The sequence below is a fragment of the Saccopteryx leptura genome, chromosome 3, assembly GCF_036850995.1.
Source record: "Saccopteryx leptura isolate mSacLep1 chromosome 3, mSacLep1_pri_phased_curated, whole genome shotgun sequence".
Classification (NCBI taxonomy): Eukaryota; Metazoa; Chordata; class Mammalia; order Chiroptera; family Emballonuridae; genus Saccopteryx; species Saccopteryx leptura.
Window position 1 is genome coordinate 274742126 of NC_089505.1, and position 25751 is coordinate 274767876.

Below are 25751 nucleotides of genomic sequence, written 5' to 3' on the forward strand. Positions count from 1 at the left end.
TGTAAAGAACAATAAGGGAAAACTTGCCCTACGATTAAACATGTATCAAGAGATGAATAAAATAAACTTAGATCTCTAACACATGAAACTTTGCATGGAAAATACTTTCATGGATCTATATATAATATTTATATAACAGTCTTGAAGAATATGTTAAATTAATAACTGATTAATAGTAAATTAAAAGAGATGATCCAAGATACTACTACTTTTGTTTCCAATATAATTGCATCAACTACCACAATTCCTATTATTTGCAATAAAATAATTTTAAGATTTAAAAAAATGGGAAGAAGCAAAGAAAATACAGTGAAGTTCCTTTGTTATGCTATGTTACAAAGGGACTTCATCCTAAGTACTTCTAACTGTGCAAATTTTATGCAGGAATTTTGACTGTGGAATGAAGAGGTGGGATTCTAAGAGGTGTGGAGTATTGAACAGCAGCCTTCAACTTGGAACTCTGACTCTAAGGTTCTCTAGGGCATAGTAAGAGATTTAATGGGGCCTTCTCCCCCTATCTCACCCACAATTATCTAACTGTTCTTATATTGTTTAAGGCCACATTGTGTAGTATTTCATTTAAAGAAAGGCTTCTATTGCCTAAATAAAGTTTGTAAACCACTTACTCAGAAGACTACCAGGAGAAAATTAATGTGAAAACCAATTAATGCTTGTTAATGAACTCTCAGATCTATTTTATTAGTGAACATTTAGTCACATTTTCTAAATACAAAGAAAGCTTTTGTCAGATAACTGGTGTAACTCCCCCACAAGCTGTTAAGAATCATTCCTCCTATTTAGAAGAACCTCAAGTTCATTTTGAGAAGGACTTTAGAATAAATTATTCCATTTTATTATATTGTTTCCTAAAATAATATTTTTTAAAATTCTGAGATAGCTAGATAGATAAGCTTTCCTAATCACATCACTCTAACCAGACCTTTGCTTTTCAGGGCAAATACTATATTTAAATAGTTTTTTGGATAAATGTGAAGGTGTGAGATTGCATGATCTGATTTTTCTGCCCACTGTTACTTGAAACATCCCAGCTTCATTACTTTGTTTGGCAGATATCCTTGCATGAGCAATACACAAAAATTTCTAGACTTTTTAGCCTGACGGGTGGTGGCACACTGGATAGAGTGTCAAACAGGGACACTGAGGTTCCACGATCAAAACCCCAAGGTCACTGGCTTGAGCGTGGGATCACAGACACGTTCCCAAGGTCGCTGGCTTGAGGAAGGGGTCACTGGCACGGCTGGAGCCCCCTAGTCAAGGCATGTACAATATGAGAAGCAATTGCTTCTTCTCCCCCTACCTCACCTACAATTCAATGAATAACTGAAGTGCCGCAGCTACGAGTTGATGCTTCTGTATTTCTCTCCCTTCCTGTCTGTCTGTGTCTTTCTCTCTCTCTCTCTCACTAAAAAGAAAGAATTCTAGACCTTCTAAAGGCCTAGGCATGCTTAGTACTCAAGGGAGAACCACACAATCAATGACTTAGGCCCCTGGTCGGCAAACTGCGGCTCTTTGGCCCCTTGAGTGTGGTTCTTCCACAAAATACCACGTACAAGTGCTACCTCAATAAGGAATGTACCTACCTATATAGTTTAAGTTTAAAAAATTTGCCTCTTAAAAGAAATTTCAATCATTATACTGTTGTTATTTGGCTCTGTTGACTAATGAGTTTGCTGACCATTGATTAGGCAGTACAGAATTGTAAAAGTCAAATAATAAAAACAGCATAAAAGATTACATAGACAGCAGGTCTGCCCGGTCAAAAAAGGGAGAGATCAGAGTTCAGGGAGGAGTAACCAAGGGCAGCTTATGGGATGTGGGACTTGGGCTGGGTGCCTGTACATACGAGCACTGGCTTTTACCCTATGCACACAGGTGGATTGGCTAAACTATCTCACTAGGCATATAAGCATCTGTCAAAAACTCAGAGAACTGTACACTAAAAAGGGTAAAATGTACTTACAACATATAAATTATACCTTAATTAAAAAACCACCTATAATTGACTTCCTGGAAGACAATTTGGCATTTTGTAAAAATTTCAAACACATGTGCCTTATTATTTAGTAATTGTACTTTCAGAAACATATTTTCAAGTTATATCCAGAATATAAAATTACCCATTATACACATTGTAGCATTATTTGTAAAATTTATAAAAATCAGTCTCGCCTGATCAGGCGGTGGCGCAGTGGATAGAGAGCTGGACTGGGACGTGGAGGACCAGGTTCGAGACCCCGAGGTCGCAGGCTTGAGTTCGGGCTCATCTGGTTTGAGCAAAGCTCACCATTGAGCAAAGCTCACCAGCTTGAGCCCAAAGTTGCTGGCTTGAGCAAGGGGTCACTCATTCTGCTGTAGCCCCCTGGTCAAGGCACATATGAGAAAGAAATCAATGAACAACTAAGGTGCCACAACAAAGAATTGATGCTTCTCATCTCTCTCCCTTCCTATCTGTCTGCCCCTGTCTCTGCCACACACACACACACACACACACACACACACACACACACACACACACAAAATAAGCCTTCAACTTGGAACTCTGACTCCTAAGGTTCCCTAGGGTATAGTAAGAGATTTAATGGGGCCTTCTCCCCTTACCTCACCTACAATTACCTAACTGTTCTTATATTGTTTAAGGCCACATTGTGCAATATTTCATTTAAAGAAAGGGTTCTATTGCCTAAATAAAGTTTGTAAATCTTTTACTCAGAAGACTACCAGGAGAAACCTTATGTTAAAGGTAATCTCTTTCTCTCTCTCTCTCTTTTAAATAATAAATATGTCTTTAGTGAACACTCACTTAGGTACAGTGATACAAGTCTAACATCAAACATTAAGGACTATAAACATCCAAAATTACTTCCGGAAGACAAGCTGATCTGCACAGATCACAATGTGAATAAATGCAATCTCTCAGCCTATAATAAACTGGTTTACTACTTTATGGTCTATTAAAAGAAAACATACAAACACAGTTAAATACAGATACAGCAGTCTATTCTCCAAGTTTAATTATTATTGACTTACCTTTTCTGGTATTTAAGTTCATGAAAATGCAGAATTGTGCAGCCTGGCATTAAACACAGCCATCCCACCTACCCGCCACTGACATCAGTGTATACTGTTGTTCACACTCTATCCTGAGTATCTGCTGATTTAACTTTTCTGCATAGACTTTCTAGAAGTAAGGCAAGGTAGAGAGAAGAACCTTGGAGAGCTCTCCTATGCTTTAATAATCAGGGGGCAGAAACAAAAGAGGAAGCCTTTCTGCTAATGATGCAAATCATGAAGGCCTTAAAGGAAAAGCTCATGAATTCTAAACTTCTGTAGGACAAAAAAAAGTAAGTAAAATATATTTAAATCACTATTACAATTTTTAAAAAAATTAAAGTGGAGGAATGCTTGCAATACTTGTAGACAAAGGGCAAAAATACTTTTGTATTTGTTTATACTTAATATTCAAAGAACACTTACCAATACATAAGACAAATAACCAAGTAGAAAATACAGGAGAAATTTACAGAAGGGCTAAAGATAACTAAAGTAAGCATAATCTTAGTTTTCAATTTTCTTTTAAAAAAATGAAGACAATGAGATCAAAATGTAGAGAGGGAAAATGAAAGGGGGAAAATCCCTCATAATCACAGTGCTGCCGAAGTTATCTGCTTCTTTCATTATAACTTAACAACAGCCTTTTCGAATGGCAAAGAAGCCCTGGCCGGTTGGCTCAGTGGTAGAGCGTCGGCCTGGCGTGTAGGAGTCCCGGGTTCGATTCCCGGCCAGGGCACACAGGAGAGGCGCCCATCTGCTTCTCCACCCCTCCCCCTCTCCTTCCTCTCTGTCTCTCTCTTCCCCTCCTGCAGCTAAGGCTCCATTGGAGCAAAGTTGGCCCGGGCGCTGAGGATGGCTCTGTGGCCTCTGCCTCAGGTGCTAGAGTGGCTCTGGTCGCAACAGAGCGACACCCCGGATGGGCAGAGCATTGCTCCCTGGTGGGCATGCAGGGTGGATCCCGGTCGGGCACATGCGAGAGTCTATCTGACTGCCTCCCCGTTTCTGGCTTCGGAAAAATACCAACAAAAAACCCCCCAAAAAACAAAAAAATAAAATGTGCATACCATTTCACTTCCAAGAAGTCATGCTCGAACAAAATTTACACAGCATAAACATATGTATAGATTTTCTAGTAGAATCATTTGTAATAACAACAACAAAAAAAATCTAAACATCTAAAAGTCAACAGGGGACTGAAAAAGGCAATTACCACACCTCTATGCAAATGTAAGAACTGTACAGTCATTAAAAAGAATCATGTCCCTGTACTTGTGGAAAAAGATGTGGAAGATACACTGTTAACTGAAGAAGTAGCTGCAAAATACCATATGCAACCTGCCATGGGACACGGACCATTCATTCCTGGATGGAGTATAAGCCAAAGAGTGCAAATAACACTAACATAGCCTATCTCATCAGAGTAACTAAATATGGGTTTAGAATGAAGGAAAGAGGGTGACATTCATTTCCTATGTTACACACTTCCCTATTTTATGTTTTATTTTTTTTAATGGTAAGAATGTCTTACTTTTGAAATCAGAAAATAAAGGTTTATACAGTTATGATGAAAAAGAATTATGTCTTGCTAGGAAGATGTTTTTAAAATGCAAAGCTTTGAATCTGTAATACATAAATTACCCAGATCAGCCAAAATATACACCAAAATATAACTCTTCACTAGATTTTATGGCCTCCTCAGAGAGAGGACTTAGGGCACTCAGAATCTCAAGGCATGAGTGTACCACATTAAAACACAAGTTCAAGCCCTGGCCGGTTTGCTCAGTGGATAAGAGTGTCTGCCCAGCATATGGACATCCTAGGTTTGATCCCCGGTCAGGGCACACAAGAGAAGTGACTATCTGCTTTGCTCTCCCCCTTCTATCTCTCTTTTCCTCTCGCAGCCAGTGGCTGGACTGGTTTGAACGTTGGCCCTGGGCATTAAGGATAGCTGGGTTGATCCGAACGCGTCAGCCTCAGACACTGAAAATAGTTTGGTTGTTGGAGGACTGGCCCCAGAAGGGGGTTGCCTGGTGGATCCTGGTCAGGGAGCATACAGAAATCTGTCTATCTCCCCTCCTCTCACTTAAAAAACAAAACAACAATAAAACACAAGTTCAACAACACCAACATTCTTAAATTTATTCTAAAAAAAAGCCTAGCCAGAGAGCACAGTTGGTTAGAGCATTGTCCTGAAGCACAGAGGTTAACAGTTTGATCCCCAGTCAGGGCACATACAGGAACAGATGTTCCTATCTTTCTCCTACTCTCTCCCTTCCTTTCTCTAAAGTTAATAAAATAAAAACATTTTTTAAAACTCATAAAAAATGTATAATCAAAAATGAATACTTGGGTGATATCACAATGCTATCAACAGTTCATATAGAAATGCTACAGAAATGTTTATCTGAAACTTATGTACCCATATTCATTATTGTCATCCCACTGAATTTAATTTCTAAATTAAAAAAAATGAACACTTAATGAAATAAATTATTATACTTCGCTATTTCTTGCATTTCTAAAACTGGAAGAACTCATACGTTTTTTACTTTAGCCTAAAAGTTGTTTCTCCCACATAAAAACAACGTTAGACTTTCAAGAGATAGTATATGTTCTCATAGGATTTGAAACCCAAAGAAAAACATACCTTCTGAGAGCATTTCTGGAATGTCTGCTTGATATCTAGGTCCCACTCTGATTTCACCTTTGTCAGCTAACAATGTTTTTACTGAGGGGTCATAGACCAATGAGTAGAAAAAGGTATCCTGAAAATAAAAATGACAGAATATATCTAGGTAAACTTTCTGTAAAACAATAAATGCAATGTCACAATAATGAAACCATAAAACTTCAGAGAGTGTATAAAATTTCATTTTGGTGAATAAATTCATGAATGCTTAAGGAGAACATGAAGTTACTGTCATCATGTAAAACAGTGTAATACTAAATCAAGCCAAAACAAATAGCTTACAATAAAAGTAGATTATAAAGACTTATTACTTGTTTTAGTCTAAAAGAAAATCATTTAACTGCTCTAAAACGGTTTTGAAAAACTAGCAAGGTTAAACCATAAGTCAAAGGTAAGACACCTAAAATCAAGTTACCATCTAAACCTCTAAATAAAACACTAAACAGTATGGCTGCCTTCATAGATACCACACACTCTTTTGGAGAGTCCATCCCATATTTTATCAAAATATTAAAATGTACACACATTAAATAAACTATAAAAGAGCTGAGGTTTTATACAGTTTACTAATTAAAGTGTAACACTGTATACATTTAAACATCTATTAATTACAATCCAGCAGTTCTTTAAATTCTGAAGCATTCATACATGTGTATCTATAGATAGGTATATAAACATAACTAAATATACCACCACCACCAGCACACCCACCCAACTATCTGCAGTCCCTTAGAATGCAAAAGAGCCCTAGGTACTGAGCCTAATGGATAAAATGACCTGGCCACCAGTCCTTGGCTGAATTCTGCATAACCAATGAAGGCTATCTGAACCCATCAAGTCTGGTCCCTGCTTTCTGCTATAATTCTGAGGGTCACCTACTGCATGCCTCTCTGTATTACATCCTGGAAGGGGCTATCCTTACCATCAGTACTTTACTAAGACCCAGCCAAGCAAGCTGCAAGAAATAACCTGTCAGATTATACAGCTTTCTCCTTTCAACATTTTACTGATTATGATAACAGGAAAGGAGAAAACCAGACAAGTTTCTCAGATATTGAGAAATTTTGCAGTGTTTTTAATCATGGGTCCCTGTCAGGAGGAGAAAACCAGACAAGTTTCTCAGATATTGAGAAATTTTGCAGTGTTTTTAATCATGGGTCCCTGTCAGGAGAAAAGATTAAACAGCAAAACTGTCCAACAGTCACATGAGTATGTAACGATTTATGCATGTAAAAAAATGCTATGTAAGGAAAAGAAAAATATCTGCAGAATATATAAATCAACCTGCTTCACAGGTTGGAGTGTGGGGGAGAACCATTAGTCACCATAGTTCCCCATGTATAAGACGAATATTTTTGGAAAAATTTGGGGTCGAAGAACTGGATGCATCTTATACAGTGGTTGTAGATTTTTTTTACTTGCATTTCCTGCTTTTTCTCACTTGTTTTTGTGCTCACTGTTGAAGACAGTGATTCACCATCAGACACACATGAAGACAAGCTAATGGATGGGAGTTTTGACAGTGATGAGGAGTTATATTAATTTTATGATGAATAAAACTTGAGTTCAATAACTTGATGTAATACATATTTTCAAATTTTGGGCCCCAAAATTAAGGTGCGTCTTATACATGGGAGCATCTGAAACATGGGGAAATACAGTATGTAATTAGAGTTGTACATTTTTTAGGACAGGAGCAACAGAGAATGATACTAGGTAACTAAGCTATTGCCACTGGCTCACCACCAGCTTTAAAAGTAGATACTTTAGCCCTGGCCGGTTGGCTCAGTGGTAGAGTGTTGGCCTGGCGTGCAGGAGTCCCAGGTTCGATTCCCAGCCAGGGCACACAGGAGAAGCACCCATCTGCTTTTCCACCCCTCCCCCTCTCCAACCCTCCCCCTCTCCTTCCTCTCTGTCTCTCTCTTCCCCTCCCGCAGCCAAGGCTCCATTGGAGCAAAGTTTGCCCGGGCGCTGAGGATGGCTCTGTGGCCTCTGCCTCAGGCACTACAGTGGCTCTGGTTGCAGCAGAGCTACGCCCCAGATGGGCAGAGCATCGGCCCCAGTGGGCATTCCGGGTGGATCCGGGTCGGGCGTGTGCGGGAGTCTGTCTGACTGCCTCCCCGTTTCCAACTTCAGAAAGAAAAAAAAAAAAAAGTAGATACTTTAGGTCACTTTTAGTCTGTAAACTGTTCCCTAAAAACAAGATTTTGCCATCCTGGATGGTAAAATGAAATAAAATTATTACTTAGGGCCACATAAGTTGCTTAGACCCCTTAAGACTAATATGTACTAATACAAATGTGTTTAGTTAAAATGTATTCACTTAAAATAGAAATTTCAAAAAAAGGGAGAGGGAAAACGTGTTTAAAGAATTGTTTAATCAGCCAATTTTAAGAACTCAGTTGCAAAGTAAAAAGTGATGACTAGAATGCTGCCCTCTGGGTTACCATCTTTAAATATGCCAAACTCAGTATTTTAGTGACATAAAAATTCTCAAGGACAGCCTTATAATGGATAAAGTAGCAAGTCTAAATTACAAAAGTGTTTTTCAAATTGTATAAAGAATGTAATGTAAGTAGTTTTAGTTTTCCTAACCTGCTCCTTTAGCCAAAAAAATTAAAACATTTTCCCTTAAATACACTGCCAGAGGTCAGTTCCTATCCCAAAGACTGACAAAAGACTAAGGGTAAAAAAAAAAAAAAAAGGTGCAGAGAAAAACATCCTAAAGACCCGTGCAGGCCCTGGCCGGTTGGCTCAGTGGTAGAGTGTCGGCCTGGCATGCAGAGGTCCCAGGTTCGATTCCCGGCCAGGGCACACAGGAGAGGCGCCCATCTGCCTCTCCACCCCTCCCCCTCTCCTTCCTCTCTGTCTCTCTCTTCCCCTCCTGCAGCAAGGCTCCATTGGAGCAAAGATGGCCCAGGCGCTGGGGATGGCTCCTTGGCCTCTGCCCCAGGCGCTAGAGTGGCTCTGGTCTCGGCAGAACGACGCCCCGGAGGGGCAGAGCATCGCCCCCTGGTGGGCGTGCCGGGTGGATCCCAGTCGGGCGCATGCGGGAGTCTGTCTGACTGTCTCTCCCCGTTTCCAGCTTCAGAAAAATACAAAAAAAAAAAAAAGACCTGTGCAAATTTTCACCTATTACAGTCCTCAGAATATCCAAATTGCTAACAATAACTTGTAAGGCAAAAAATATCATTTAAAAAAATTCCAACAGCCAAATATATTAAAAAAATACACTGAAACATACTGAATGTTTTCTCCTTTGATTTCTGCTTCTCTGCTAATTTCTAGCACTTTCATTATCTATATATTGTTATCAACCATTGTGTTAGACAGACTGAGGACAAACCCAACTACCTTCTTTTCTAAATTTCACAAGGTAAATTATAAGGATTGTTAGCTTTTTTTCTACCTTGAATATTTATTTCCTTTTAGTTTTCTTTATTAGTTTCTAATGTATAGTAGTTCTATGTATTTTTATCTATCTTTTTGGTTATGTTTTCTTCACTTGAAAGAAGAGGACAAAATTTGAGTATGATAAAAAATATGTCCCCCTTTATCGTTTTTTAAGAAATATATAAAAAAGCTTTGGGAAAAACAAACACATCATGAAACTATAAAAGTTAAAAGCTGAAGCATTGTCAACAGGAATATGTTTTCCCCATAATACAAATGCTAATAAGCCACATAAAACTATGCATAACATGGAACACTGTTTATAAGCAATTCTTCCCTCCCCTGAAGCACATGCTTTATCTAATTCAACTTGTTAAAAAATGTTAAAATGTTTCTTGTTAAAGTTTACAGGAAGAAAAAAATAAATATCTGTAGTTGACAAAGTTTATTATTGTTCCTATAAAGAAAGCAGACCAGCAATGGTAAAATCTCATCTAGAAAGCATCTAATAGAAAAGCTATTTAAAAACAAAAAAACAAACAAAAAACAGGGAGGAGGACCAATTACAGTCAAGTCACTTTCTCATAAAGCCACAAATATTTCTTTGACTACCAGCTAAATTACGCGCAATACTTTGTAAGGATTTTCATTTCTGAAAAAAGAGATGGACACATGAGCTTTTGTCAACTTGTCTCAATTAACCAGAAAAATCAAATTATCCAAATACTTTCTAGTTGTTATCACTTTTACTATAATACTCTTAAGGTGGTGCAATAATTTGATACAAAAACAAATAAATTCAAAGGTATGGGCTTCATGTGAAATAAAGGAGAAAAAAACACAAAAACCAGTATGGCTGTGAATTACCTCTTTATCAAGATATGACAATACTGACTCTGTCTCATTCAGAAGGGCAACACTGCATTTCCCCCTGTTGAAAGAGGGAAAAGTAAATAAATAAACATTTAAGAAAGGCTACTTTACCTTCACAATGATGATGTATACTCATCAAAATGTAAACTTGGTATATTCAAAATGTAAGGAATATTCAAAAAGTAACTTGGTATTAAGAATCCAAATGGCAGTTAGGAGTATATATAAATGTAAACAGTTCTACTTTACAATCCTGGTGTTACGTACCCTAAAACAGAAGACTGTCTTTGTAGACATTTATTGAGAGGGTAAGGGTAACCTGTGCAAGGAACTGTGAGGCAGTAAACCCTTATAACATAAAAGCACTTTATAGTTACACATTTCTTAATCATTCAATAAAAAAAAAGAGTACAATGAAACCTTCAGATTAAGTTCATTTCTGAGTCTATAATTAGTAAATATGAGGTGATTTTACATTTTTCAAAGACATTATGCAAACCATGAAAACCAGTGCCTAACACAATCTTCAGATTTTTAAAGAAGCCTCTGCATATGGGAACCTAAAAATAATACACATTCATATCAGGATTAACTTACCTTTATTGAAAGTGCTCTAAAGATTAGTTAAAATTTAAACACAGGAACTTGTATGGAGCAAGGGGCAAAATAAAATCTACAGGCTTGCACAGATATTGAAGTCTGATGGCACTGACCTTTGATCCTAAACCCAGGGTATGAGTTTGGAAATAAATGTCAATTAAAGAAGGCTTGTCTAGACTTGAGAAAAAGTAAGGTTATCCAGGTAGAGGCATTTATTACAAGCACTTTAAAAATTATAATTATCCTCACTAGCTTCAAAAACTCAATATAGCTACAAATTTGACTGGAGAATTCTGATAGACTATTCAAGTTATAGATACTGGTCAGGACTCACAAAAATTTTCTGTCATCGTGTCATTTAATTTTCTAAACAAAAGTCACTATCTGCTCCCAACAAAATAACAAGCAAAAACAAACTCATCACATATACCTTAAATACAATAGGAAGCTAGAAGAGCTGTTCACATATACCTTAAATAGGAAGCTAGAAGAGCTGTTGCTATTGGATTATCAGAGAAAAACAATCCATCATGGAGATGTACAACACAAAGAATACAGTCAATAATATTGTAACAACTATGTATGGGGCCAGGTGGGTACTGGACATATCAGGGGGATCACTTTGTAAAGTGTTGTGATTGGCTAACCCAGGCATGACCAACATACGGCCCATGGGCCCGCGTAATGAGTTTATGTGGCCCGCAATAAAATTTTTAATATTCTCCGTTACTTTAAAATCTCAGCTACTCAGAAGCGGAAGCGTCTTTGATTATTGAAAATCGAGATATTTAAGAAGATAGTGATATGCGGGAAAGAATTCCACATGTGACTAATCTAGGGTTAACTTCCAATAATTAATGGAATGGATTTGCAATACTTCTTTATTTTTAAAAAAAATTCCATTGAAAAGATTTACAACTTTTGTACTCATCTGTACTCGATAGCGGCGATGTGAAACCCACATTCTTTTAGGCGAGTTTGCCCATGGTAAAACAATTCATTATTTTTGTGGTCAAGTGCGCTGAATCAAGTGGCATTGTAGCATAAAATAGCTGTAGTTGATAACTGAAAACATGTCCAGGCTGTTTGTAATATGAAATAATTGTTTTATTTGCAATATAACCCCTTCAAGGTCATTCTATTAATTAAATATTGTTTCAATTGATTGTGATATAGTTTGGATATTTATACGGTATGTAATTATATTTTAATTAAAATAATATTGTATATTAAAATTTTTTCAGTCACATTTATTCATAAACAAATTACATAATAAAATTTGGTTTACTTAAACGAATCATTTTTGTATTTAACATTTTTTAATTTTAACATTTCGTCTGGCTCGTGAAAGAAGTTTTCTTTCTAATCTGGCCCAGAGGCAAAAAGTGTTGGCCATGCCTGGTCTAATCACTAGTTGTGCACCTGAAACCAATACAAAATAATTTTGAATATAAACTGTAGTTGAAAAAGAAAATTAAAAAAGAAAAACAAAAAAACATTACCAAAAGCAAAATAAAATACCAAAACTAAAGTACTAACACATAAGTTAAAAAAAAATACAGTTCTCTAAATATTTTGCAACACTATATTCCTCAAATTAAAAAAAAGTCTCCTCACAAAAACATCTTTTTCTGGTAATCACCTTAGGTTAGTATGAACTTCAAAAGATTTCTCTGACAGCATATGGTATCTCCATATTATCCAATCTTTATTTCATTTAATGAGAGTTACAAAGGTTTTCTGTTTTTCTAATATATTCTATTCATGCATATTACTGAAGCAGAAAAAATAAATTATTACTTCAGAACACATAACAACACTCAAAAGTCAATTATCTGATATGCTCTCACACAGGACAGAATCAAGAGCAGGAAGACTGCTTTGTTGCTGTTAACACACCTACAGCTGCCACAGAACTTCTAAGACCTGTGAATATGTGCTCATACACTGCAGCTTAAGTAATAAATGAGGGTTTCCAAAAATAAGTTTCTTTTTATTTTTTGCCTCAGTAACAACCAACAAAGCAATATTTTTAACATTTAATGCTTAATCACCTAGAAGAAATAAAAATTTTTTAAGTTTTCAAAAGTTGTTCTTTTTAATGGGAGGAACAAAAACTGTTAAGTGTTATTTTAATGGATATCACTTTCTTTAATTGTCACTTAATTTTCAGGATTAACAGACATTGAAAATTCATATAAACAATATAGCATACTTAAAGTCTCCATACTGTCTGAAATGACAAGAGAATTTAAAATGAATCATTAAACCATTATTTTCATAATTACGTTAGGAGATAATAAAACACTGATAAGGCCATAGCCAGGTAGATCAGTTGGTTAGAGCAGGGGTCCCCAAACTTTTTACACAGGGGGCCAGTTTCACTGTCCCTCAGACGACCGTTGGAGGGCCGGACTATAAAAAAAACTATGAACAAATCCCTATGCACACTGCACATATCTTATTTTAAAGTAAAAAAAAACAAAACGGGAACAAATACAATATTTAAAATAAAGAACAAGTAAATTTAAATCAACAAACTGACCAGTATTTCAATGGGAACTATGGGCCTGCTTTTGACTAATGAGATGGTCAATGTGCTTCTCTCACTGACCACCAATGAAAGAGGTGCCCCTTCTGGAAGTGTGGCGGGGGCCAGATAAATGGCCTCAGGCGGCCGCATGCGGCCCGCAGGCCGTAGTTTGGGGACCCCTGGGTTAGAGCACTGTCCTAACAATGCCAAGGCTATAGGTTCAATCCCTAGTCAGGACACAAAAAAGAATCAACTGATAAATCTATAAATAAACGGAACAACAAACTGATCTCTCTCTTTCAAATCAATCATTAAAAGAAAAAAGAAAACAGTGATTACGCTGTTTTAGAGGTACATGATTTAAAAAATCAGAAGGATACCTCAGTCAATATAAAATATAAATTATTTGGGGAATGTAGCATTTATGCAAAGATGAAAGGATAATAGGTGATTTTAGTTTTTAAACTTTCTTTACTGTGCTTTTCTTTATTGTACTTTTCCACAAATTAAACATTAAAATCCAACACAAAATTTTCATGTGCATATATTAACAGCTAACAAAGCAGGAGGCTGAATTAGAATTATTTTATGAAGTAAATATGATTATGAAATTAACACGTACTACATGCCAAGAGTTACTGATAAAAGCAGTTTAAAATGAGGTTTAGGCTTCCTTTATGCTGAACAAATGTTGGCACACAGATAAACACATGATAAACTTTAAGCAAACATCAAACTAAAAGAACTATATATTATCAAACTCGTAATATCGATACAGATTTATGCTGAATCACAAGCAAGATCCTAATTCTTCTCTTCCACAATACTTTAATCCTTAAGGAATAAAGATACCCAAAGATGATAATGTATTAAAGACTGAGAGGGGAGAAACCAGAAGAATGCAAGAGAGGGGGCCTGCAATGTCTGTGATCTTACACTCAAGCCAGTGACCTCAGGGTTTCAGACTGAGGGAGGAAGGATGCCTGAGAAAATTTGGAAAAGAACAAACCACAGCTGTAGCTCCTTTATCAGTTACCTGAAATAAATTTGCAGCACCAGCAAGAAAAATGGGATATGTGAATAATCAAGGACAGTCCAAGTCTCCCCTCTTACCACCCTCCCCTCTTGGAGACACAAAAATCATGTAGGTCTGCAGACAAAGAAGTTCAAGAAATTAGGCACTGTCACATGAAAACTAAAATATAAAGGTATATGAGATTCAGAAAAACTAACTTTGGGGAGCTCATGCTTTGGCTACTAGCCCCACATGCTCCACTGGCTACTAATAAATTCATCTTCCTCCATCAAGTTGTCTGGACATCTATTATCCTCTGTTTGAGAGCCATTTTGTACTGCAAGACCATGACACAGAGAAAAAACATTCAAAGCCCATATAATTCTTCACACTTGTTTTCTACAGGGAATCACACAAGAGCAAGGAATTTCTATAGAGATAAAATGCTTTCCCACAGATCATTCAAAAAGTTTTTAAAAAGATACTGTTTCAGCCTGACCAGGTGGAGGCACAGTGGACAGAGCATTGACCTGGGACTCTGAGGACCCAAGTTAAAAGTCCCCAAGGTTGCCAGCTTGAGCATGGGGTCACTGGCTCAGCAGGAGCCACCCCACCCCCTGAAGGCACATATGAGAAAGCAATCAATGGACAACTAAGATGCCACAACTACGAGTTGACGCTTCTCATCTCTCTCCTGTCTGTCTCTCTAGCTTTAAAACAAAAAACAAAAAAACAAGCATCACCAGGTGAGCCTTAGGCACATTGAACTTGGAATTGCACTACTACAGGATGGAGTCTACCTTTAAATTGTCCTTGTTCAATGAAAGCCATTAGTTCTTCATTAAAAAAGGCATTTTTTTTTCATTTGCCTTATGAGTCTTATATTTGCTCTGGATTCCGAATATTTTTTTCATATAAGAATCCATTCTAGGTTTTGTGAGTGGAAATTCAGTGAATAGACAGTTTTATACATCATTGCACCCATTAAATACAACGAACAACCAAATAAAATAATGCCGTTCAAAGATCCAACATGTTTTCAGAAAATTACATCTCTCAACAGCAACACTGTAAAATAGGACAAAAGGAAAGATTCAAAATTCTCAGTCTTCCTAAACCAGAATTATATGCCTAAACAAATCTCCACCCAACTGCAAAAATGATTTTCAGGTAAACAAGGACTAAAAAACATTTACATTTTAGAAGACCAATGGAAAGGAAAAGGCAAAATAATTAATATACTCTAAGGAAAACAAAAGGCTGTACAAAACAGTATGTAAAAATATGTACATGGTCATAAAAATACAAAGACTGATTATTAAATTAAATACAAGTTATGATATACTGGAAACACGGGGAGAGAGACGGGAAGAGAAGACAGAGGAGACTTCTAAAACTGCAAAGTTAACAGTAGTAGTGTAAGAGTGGCAAGCACGCAAAAGCCACGGCCAGAGACGATGAAAATGACTGCAGAGGGGGAACCAGGCAGATAACTGTTTTCAATATTATTAGACAACTATACACATATATTTCACTTTGAAAATAATAAAATTTAAATTTAAAGTAAAAGGGGGAGATCCTAATTAAAGTGCATATATTTGTATGACTACTATATTTACTAAGGGAGCAAGGTTTTCTCCACCTTGGCATTACTGACATTTGGGGCCAGATAACTCTCTGATGTGGGGGCTGTCCTAGACAGGTAGTATATTTAAGTAGCATCCTTGGCCTCTACCCCACTGGATGACAGAAGCATCCTCACATGTAGTTCTGACCACCAAAACAGTCCAGACTTTGCCAAATGTCCCCCAGGAAATAAAACTGCCCCTGGTTAAAAACCACTGCTCCACATTAGAATTGTTGAACCATGGTTTTCTTAACTATACCTTAGTAACAAATATTTAAGAATTGCCTATGTTAATTGAAAGAATAGGATTTTATGAGCCTGGTCCCCAGAGACGGGTCTTTGTGTCTCCGTTGTCCTTACTCCCAGCAGGACTTGTCCACAACTGGCGCCCAACGTGGGGCTTGTCTACAACTGGCGCCCAACGTGGGGCAGGGACCTAACCGGCATCCAAGGGACGGGTGAGTGACCCTCTGCAATGGGAAAACTTCTCCCCAACTCTTGAGCCCCGCAGGCTCGAGCCCCACACGCCCTATTGCAGAGTAGGCAAGTTAAAGTTTGTGAAAAGGATATCTGTACTTACTGGGAGATTCTCTCCGGTCTCAATCCCTGAATTGAGGACGCGCCACTCTGGGACCCAGATACTTGAGCTCTCCGATGCATTCGTTCGGCCGAGGTGCATGTGGGGCAAACCTTCCCTCTTGGCCTCACTCCTGCCTTATTGGCAATACACGCCTGCTTGACCGGTGCTCCTGCTGGGGACCCTCCACCAGTCCCTAAGGTCCTACAGGCTACTCCTCTTTCAGAGAAACCCCTACCTCCATATTCGCCTCTCCCTGTAGAGGAATAAAAGGGTTGGGCCACCGAGTTTGATGGACTTGCAGCCGAGCGTGCAGAAACGAAACTAGATACATTAGAACCCGTGCCATCAGCTCTGCCACCTGAAGGAGAAGTAGCTACTTCCGCATTCCCTGCCGGGGCTCAATGCCCCACCCCAGCCTCTCAGATGCCATTTTCTAGCCCAGCTTTAACTCCAACACGTGCTCCTGCTGCAGACCCATGGGCCAGCCTATACGCCCCCATATGTCTTTTTTCTTTCTGTCTGTCTTGTCTATTTTTCTGTATCTCTCGCTCTCTCTCTCCCCTGCCCCTCTCTCTAAAATGACGCTGGAAGGGCCTGACCTGTGGTGGCGCAGTGGATAAAGTGTCAACCTGGAAACGCTGAGGTTGCCGGTTCAAAGCCCTGGGCTTGCCTGGTCAAGGAACATATGGGAATTGATGCTTCCTGCTCCTCTCCCCTTTCTCTCTCTCTCTCTCTCTCTCTCTCCCCCCTCTCTATAATGAATAAATAAAATCTTAAAAAATATAATTTTTAAATTAAATGATGCTGGAAGGACCCAGCCACGGCACAGTGGTGGGGATCACACCCTCTTCTAACACAAGGGAGAGGTTTTGCTTGTGTTTTTCAGCCAGGATCCCAGGAACCCCCCAACCTGCTTGACAGAGTTTCCTGGGCACCCACTAAGTGGTTCAGTCTTCACCCATCCAAAGCTACAGCACTGGCCTTCTCCAAACCGACTATGCCTGAGGGGAGGAGGTCCTCAGTGCTCCAGAAGAAGACCTCGTGGCCAGCATATGCACCCCATCACCTGGGGGAATGTAGAGGCTTTGGGGGGGGGGCAGAGAATTGACCCTGACGGGCCCCCAGGCCCTGGTGCTCTGTTCTTGCTTATCTGTGCTATAGTAACTGCTGACTCCCAGACGCAGGCGGCAGCAGCCCGGGCTCAAGCCCAGCAGCGCAAGCTGGTGTTTTCAGTTCATCTTTGGAGGATGAGGAGAATTGGGCCAGAGTTGCAATTCACAGACTCCAGAAGGTAAACGGTGCTAGCTGTGGTGGGAGGATGAACGGAAGCCAGGCTTGCATCACCGAGTGGCCACTGGAACAGCAGGGAGTGCCTGCTAAGCCGCTAGTGGGTTCCCTGACATTTTGGGGCATAGGGGTGAACGCCATCATGCTCTCCGGAGCAGAGATGGAAATGCTGACAGCCATTGTCATGTGCTCCTCTTTGAGGCAGTGTAAGACGTGCCAGGATGGCAGGGATGAGGGGGGTGGCTGAGGCCTCATGTGCATGGACTGATTTCCTGGACTACGACCGGAGTGGGCACTGGCTTCTTTGTTGGATGGACTTACGGATTTTGGACAATGTGAAATACCCTGATGGGGGAGGGGGGCGGCTTTGCTAGAAGCTCTTCCCCTGCCCCGGGAAGCTTTTCCCATGGCTAGAAAGAAGGCTGAGGACATTTTGTGCTTTTGGCAAAGTGCTCAGGGACTGATGAAATGTACCTTTGTAATTGTTGAAATTGTATGATTTGTCATATTGTTGTAATTTGTGTAATGTGCCTTGCAACCATATGCAGTATGCAGCCCACGGCAAGCCATCCATTTCATGTTTGGGCGCTGGGACCTTTGTGGGAAGGGGGCGTGCATGGACCTACGTCCATATTTTACAATGAAAATGGAACTGTGTTTAATGCCACCTAGAAGGTCTCTGTAACACAATGGGAGGGAAATGACATCCCAACTCCTAGGAGGAATCCCCTGTTTAAGACCCCCATTCTATTTCCTAACTAGTCAAACATTACAGAAATTTGCCTCATTGTTTAATCCAGCTAATCTATTAGCATATAGCATAATAAGTATTATAGTTGTTTTAGTTCTACTAGGGTTCCGTTGCATAATGCGTAGCATTCAGAAGCTACAACAGCAAGCTGTCATTCATCAAGTCCAATTGGTCTTAATTAAAAGAGAAGGGGGAGATGTGGGAAGAGCGTAGAGCACATTCCTACCAGCTGTGGCTGATGCAATGCTGTGAGAACACTCCAGCTCCCAGAACCCTCCTGGGCTTACCCAGGAAGGAAGCTCACCCACAATAAGGAAGAGACTTAGCACCAACTACGCAGCTCTCTGATCTTTTCAGACACTGGCTATGAACGACACGCTGTACCATCCTATTGGCTGAACCCATGTATATAAGCTAGTTTACTTCCTGAATAAAGTGGATCTGTGTCACTGAACCTGGTCTCCGGAGACGGGTCTTTGCGTCTCCGTTGTCCTTACCCCTGGCAGGACTTGTCCACAAAGAAAACTGCAAAAATCTAATATCTTTTATTTTTCTTTTAAGTGAATGTACGGGAAATAGACAGAATCTTGCATGTGCCCCAACAGGGATCCACCCAGCAATCCCAGTCTAGGGCCAAAGTTCTGCCCATCTGGGGCCCTGCTTGCAACTGAGTTATTTTTAGTGCCTGAGGTGGAGGCTCCAGAGAGCCATCCTCAGCACCCTGCGCTGGAACCAATCAAGCCATGGCTGTAGGAGGGAAAGAGAGAAAGAAAGAGGAGGGGGAGGAGGTAAGGAGCAGATGGTTGCTTCTCCTATGTGCCCTGACCGGGAATCAAACTTGGGACTTCCACATGGCAGGCCGATGCTCTACCACTGAGACAACCAACCAGGGTTAAAATCTAACATCTTAAAATAAAAATATCGGCATAATGAAATGTGAGGAAGAAAACAGCCTTTATAAGAATTTATTCAAAGATTTTTTTAATTTATTCATTTTTTTAGAGAGGAGAAAGAAAGAGAAGGGAGAAGGAACAGGAAGCATCAACTCCCACATGTGCCTTGACCTGGCAAATACTGGGTTGCGAACTGGCAATCTCAGCATTTCAGGTCAACACTTAATCCATTGCGCCACCACAGATCAGGCAAGAATATTTTTAGATTCAATTCCAAGTAAATTCCTGTAACATTAGTAGCCAACTGAAGAATGACTACTAATTCAAGTGAAGTTCTAGTGTATTAAATATATACTTAAAAGTTAGCATTTTTACAATCAACTTAAGTCTTTTTAAATGTTTTTTTTTGTTGTTGTTGTTGGTTTTTTTTTTTACAGAGGCAGAGATAGACAGGGACAGACAGACAGGAACAGAGAGAGATGAGAAGTATCAATCATCAGTTTCTCGTTGAGTGTTGCGACTTCTTAGTTGTTCATTGATTGCTTTCTCACATGTGCCTTGACCATGGGCCTTCAGCAGACCAAGTAACTCCCTGCTGGAGCCAGGGACCTTGGGTCCAAGCTGGTGAGCTCTTTGCTCAAGCCAGATGATCCTGCACTCAAGCTGGCGACCTCAGGGTCTCGAACCTGGGTCCTTCTGCATCCCAGTCCGACACTCTATCCACTGCGCCACCTCCTGGTCAGGCAACTTAAGTCTTTTTAAATATTTTCTCTGAAGATAATAAGGTCTCAACAAATACATCATAGATTAATTTCACAAAATACAAATCTTTTCAGTTTAATCTCCCTTCTTTCACCAATACAGAAATATGAAGAAATACAAAATCCAGAAAGCATAATTGGGACATTTTTGTGTATTTTACTTGGTATAATTTATTTTGTTCCTCATAATCACACATATGTGAAAGAATCCATGTATAAGTTTATTATTTTTCATAGCAAAGGACTAAAGTGAACCAAATATCCATCAATTAGGATTATTAGAAATATAGGGTGGAGCAAAAGGAGGTTTATAGTCATGAGGACATGAAACAGTTTATTCTTATATTATTATGTATTAACTATTGTGTCATTTTCCATATTAACAACTGTAAACCTCCTTTTGATCCACCCTGTACAAAACAGCCATAGTAAAGAATGAGGCAAATCTTCCAGACATTTCATTTAAAAAGCACATCACTAGGCCCTGGCTCGTTGGCTCAGTGGTAGTGTCAGCCCGGCGTGTCAAAGTCCCAGGTTCAATTTCCGGTCAGGGCACACAGGAGAAGTGACCATCTGCTTCTCCACCCCTCCTTCCCATCTCTCTCTCTCTTTTCTTTTCTCTCTCTTTCTTCCCCTCTTAGTGCCATGGCTTGAGGAAAGTTGGCCCCAGCGCACCATGGCCTCACTTCAGGTGCTAAAATAAATAGTTCAGTTGCCGAGCAACAGAGCAATGGGCCAGACAAGCAGGGCATTGACTGGTAGGGGGTTAACCTGGTGGATCCCTGTCACGCAGGAGTGTGTCTCTGCCTCCCCGCCTCTCACTTAATATACATATATAAAGCACATCATCACAGTATCACAATTTACTCCACAATTTACTTAGACACACACATACATATCTCATTGCCTCTATGTATATGAAATACTATAACATACAGCAGTGGTCCCCAACCTTTTTTGGGCTACAGAATGGTTTAACGTCAGAAAATATTTTCACGGACCGGCCTTTAGGGTGGGATGGAAAAATGTATCACGTGACCGAGACAAGCGTCAAGAGTGAGTCTTAGATGGATGTAACAGAGGGAAACTGGTCATTTTTAAAAAATAAAACATCGTTCAGACTTAAATATAAATAAAACAGAAATAATGTAAGTTATTTATTCTTTCTCTGCGGACCAGTACCAAATGGCCCAAGAACCAGTAACAGTCCGCAGCCCGGGGGTTGGGGACCACTGACATACAGTTTCTGCAAGTATACATAATGTTAAAAAGAATCAACAGACCCAAAATGAACTCACTTGTGATAAACCCCACCTAGACTTAATACCTAATCTACCTGCAGTTTTAGTCTCTCCCAGGAGTAGGGCTTTCAACTAATGAGTCTGGAATACCCTGATCAACACTAATGAGATAATCTGCCTAATAAAACCTCCTGCCTTCCCTTAATGCAAGGTGACCTTGCCTACAATAATGCACATATAGCCTCCTTGTTCCACCCTCGTTGCTCATAAAAAACTTTCTATTTTGTACAGACCTTTGGAGCTCCCTTCTATTTGCTAGATGGGATGATGCCCAACTAATGATTCATTTAATAAAGCCAATTATATCTTCAAATTTATTCAGTTTAGATCTTCAAACTTATTCTTTAACAATAAGATTCTAGGACGGCGGCAAGATGGCGATGGAGTAGGCGGACATACCAACTTCCACCTCCCAGAACCAAAGTAGATTACAACTTAATTTTAAGAACCATCATCTGGAAAAACCAACTTTGGACTAAACTAAGAGGACGCTTTAACCAAGGAACACCAAAGAAGCCACACAGAGACTCATAGGAAAAGCGGAAATGTGGAGAGGGCTGCCCAGCTCCCAGGAGTGAACGGCAGCGAACGCAGCCCGGAGAGACTCACGTGGCAGGAAGTGAGTTTAGTGGACAGGGGAGGGCCCTGGGCCCCAGGAACAAAGCCCCAGCCTGTAGCCCCAGAGCCTAGAAGAAGCATATAGACAGTATTTAGCTGCAAAACAAGTCAGGATACTGTTTGTGAGAAAGAGACAGATTTCTCAGACCCAGAATTGTTCTTAAAGGGACCTCACAGAAAACCTCTTTCACAACCACTCAACTGGGGTTCCAGGGGAAGGGGAGAGAGGAGAGGACCAAAACAGCAGAAAGAGAGTATATAATCTAGGAGGCACAGGATAAACACTCTGAAGGACAGCCACCCTAACCCCTGGGCTGAGTCACTCCCCAAATCTGAAGTGAATATTTCCCCTGGAACCAGCACTACCAGCAAAGGGAAGCAGGACACCAGTCAAACAAGCTCTCACACCACACTCAGAGCAAAGTCACTTAGAAAAAGGGCGCCTTAAGGAATACAGTATTGAGTGCCAGGGGATGAGATGCAGTGCTGAGGGCTAGCCAGAGGACAGGCGGGGGCAGAAGCCAGGCCCGCCACAATGGTGGCCTGGCGTGAGCTCAGTCTCACCTGATAGGGACCAAACGGGCGCACGAAAGCGGTCCCGCAGGCTGTGGGCCCACATGCAATCCCACATGCAGGGGGAAGTCAAAAGCCTGGGATCTGCAGAGACCCACAGCTGAGCACAGGTGCACAGCCCCGTCTAGCCTGTGGAGCCCAGGGCTTATGCCTGACTAACAAGCGCAGCTCCACCCATGGGGGCGGGGTGAAAGCCCGGAACTAGGCGGAGACCCGCAGCTGAGCAAAGGTGCTCACCCCTGCCTGTGGTGCCAAGGCTTGCGGCCCGGGTGCAGCAAGGAGCCCCACCCATGGCGGTGGGGCGAAGGCCATGGCTTGTAGACCTAAGAACGTGAACACAGCTCCTACCGTGGAGGAGAGGCAAAAACTGCAGCAATAGCTGCAGCTGGCCGGTGCCGGAAATGCCCATATCCGAACGCCCGAGGCAGTGGCAGAGGTGGTGGCAGACCTGCCGACAGACCACACCTAGGGAATGCAGAGGCCACACCCACTGGGCTCCAGTGGCCACACCCTTCTTATATACAGACAAAATGGGAAGGCAGAAAAATGCAACCCAATTGAATAAAGAGAAATCCCTAGAAAAGAACTTTAATGAGTCAGATATAACCAAATTATCAGATGCAGAGTTTAAAATAATGATTGTTACGATGCTCAAAGATCTTAGAACAGCAACAGATGATCATAATGAACAACTAAATAGATAGCAAGTATAAAAAAGGACACTGAAATATTAAAAAAGAATCAGTCAGAAATGACAAATACAATATCAGAAATGAAGACCACAGTGGAAGGAATTAAAAACAGGATGGATGAATCTGAGGATCGAATCAGCGAGTTAAGAGGACAAGATAAATGAAGGCACAGAAGCAGAGCAGCAAAAAGAAAAGAGACTCAAAAAGTCTAAGAGAGCTCTGTAACAACATGAAGAGAAATAACATCCACATCATAGGGGTTCCTGAAGAAGAGAAAGAACAAAGGATAGAAACTTTGTTCAATCAAATCATAGCTGAAAACTTCCCTAAATTGATGCAGGAAAAAGTCACACAAGTTCAAGAAGCACAGAGAATTCCATTAAAGAGAAACCCAAGGAAATCTATACCAAGACACATCATAATTAAAATACCAAAGCTAAGTGATAAAGAGAAAATATTAAAAGCTGCTAGAGAAAAAAAGGCTATCACCTACAAAGGAGCCCCATAAGGATGACATCTGACTTCTCAACAGAAACACTTGAGGCCAGAAGGGAATGGCAAGAAATATTCAAAGTAATGCAGAACAAGAGCCAAGACTACTTTATCCAGCAAGGATATCCTTTAAAATTGAAGGAGAAATAAAAAGCTTCCCAGACAAAAAAGAAAAACTCAAGGAATTCATAACAAACAAACCAATGCTACAAGAAATGTTAAGGGGCCTGCAGTAAACAGATCAAAGGGGGAAAAGAACATAGCAAAAGAGGAATACAGCTTTAAAGAATAAAATGGCAATAAACAACTATATATCAATAATAACCTTAAATGTGAATGGATTAAATGAATAAAGAAAACAGGACCCAGCCTGACCAGGCAGTGGCGCAGTGAATAGAGTGTCGGACTGGGATACAGAAGACCCAGCCACAGTAATCAGACAAGAAGAAGAAATAAAAGGCATCCAAATTGGAAAAGAAGAAGTAAAACTATCATTATTTACAGATGATATCATATTGTATATAGAAAACCCTAAAGTCTCAGTCAAAAAACTACTGGACCTGACAAATGAATTCAGCAAGGTGGCAGGATATAAAATTAATACTCAGAAATCAGAGGCATTCTTATACACCAACAATGAACTGTCAGAAAGAAAAATTAAGGAAACAATCCCCTTCCACTGTTGCAACCAAAAAAATAAAGTACCTAGGAGTAAATTTAGCTAAGGAGATTAAGGACTTGTACTTGGAAAATTACAAAACATTGATAAAAGAAATCAAGGATGATACAAACAAGTGGAAGCATATACCATGCTCCTAGTTAGGAAGACTAAACATCATTAAAATGTCTATATTACCCAAAGCAATTTATAAATTCAATGCAATACTGATTAAAATACCAATGACATACTTCAAAGATATAGAACACATATTCCAAAAATTCATATGGAACCAAAAAAGAACACGAATAGCCTCAGCAATCTTGAAAAGGAAGAATAAAGTGGGAGGTATCACACTTACTGATATCAATTTATACTACAAGGCCATTGTACTCAAAACAGCTTGGTACTGGCTTAAGAACAGGCATATATATCAATGGAACAGAACAGAGAACCCAGAAATAAACCCACACCTTTATGGACAACTGATATTTGACAAAGGAGGTAAGAGCATACAATAGAGTAAGGACAACCTCTTCAACAAATGTTGTTGGGAAAATTGGACAACTATCTGCAAAAAAATGAAACTAGATCACCAACTTATACCATTCACAAAAATAAATTCAAAATGGATAATGACTTAAATGTAAGCCATGAAACCATTAAGCATCTTAGAAGAAAACATAGGCAGTAAGCTCTCTGACATCTCTCGCAGCAATATATTTGCCAATTTATCTCCACAGGGAAGTGAAATAAGACAGGATAAACAAATGGGACTATATCAAACTAAAAAGCTTTTGCACAGCTAAAGACAATAAGAACAGAATAAAAAGATAAACTACAAAATGGGAGAACCATTTCGACAATACGTGTGATAAGGGGTTAATAATCAAAATTTATAAAGAACTTGTAAAACTCAAAACCAGGAAAATAAACAATCCAATCAAAAAATTGGCAAAAGAAATGGATAGACACTTCTCCAAAAAAGACATACAGATGGCTAATAGGCACATTAAAAAATGCTTAACATCACTAATCATTAGAGAAATGCAAATTAAAACCACAATGAGATATCACCTCACACAAGTCAGAATGGCGCTCATCAACAAAACAACACAGAATAAGTGCTGGAGAGAATGTGGAGAAAAGGGGACCCTTCTGCACTGCTGGTGGGAATGCAGACTGGTGCAGCCACTGTGGAAAATTGGAGATTTTCCAAAAATCCAATGGAGGTATGGAGATTCCTCAAAAAATTAAAAATGGAACTGCCTTTTGACCCAGCTATCCCACTTTTAGGAATATACCCCAAGAACACCATAGCACTGTCTCAAAAGGAGATATGT

At 39.7% G+C, this 25751-nt stretch overlaps 1 protein-coding gene across 10 annotated transcripts in view; it reads right to left on the reverse strand.

Annotated features, from left to right (window-relative positions):
* Positions 1-25751, reverse strand: part of MTA3 (metastasis associated 1 family member 3) — a 244599-nt gene that overhangs the window by 85084 nt on the left and 133764 nt on the right. For all 10 annotated transcript variants that reach the window (XM_066378409.1, XM_066378406.1, XM_066378405.1 and 7 more), the window contains exons 5-6: positions 10022-10085; positions 5720-5837 (exon numbers count right to left, since the gene is read on the reverse strand). In XM_066378409.1, the coding sequence (XP_066234506.1) occupies positions 5720-5837; positions 10022-10085 (182 nt within the window). The remainder of the gene's footprint in view (positions 1-5719; positions 5838-10021; positions 10086-25751) is intronic.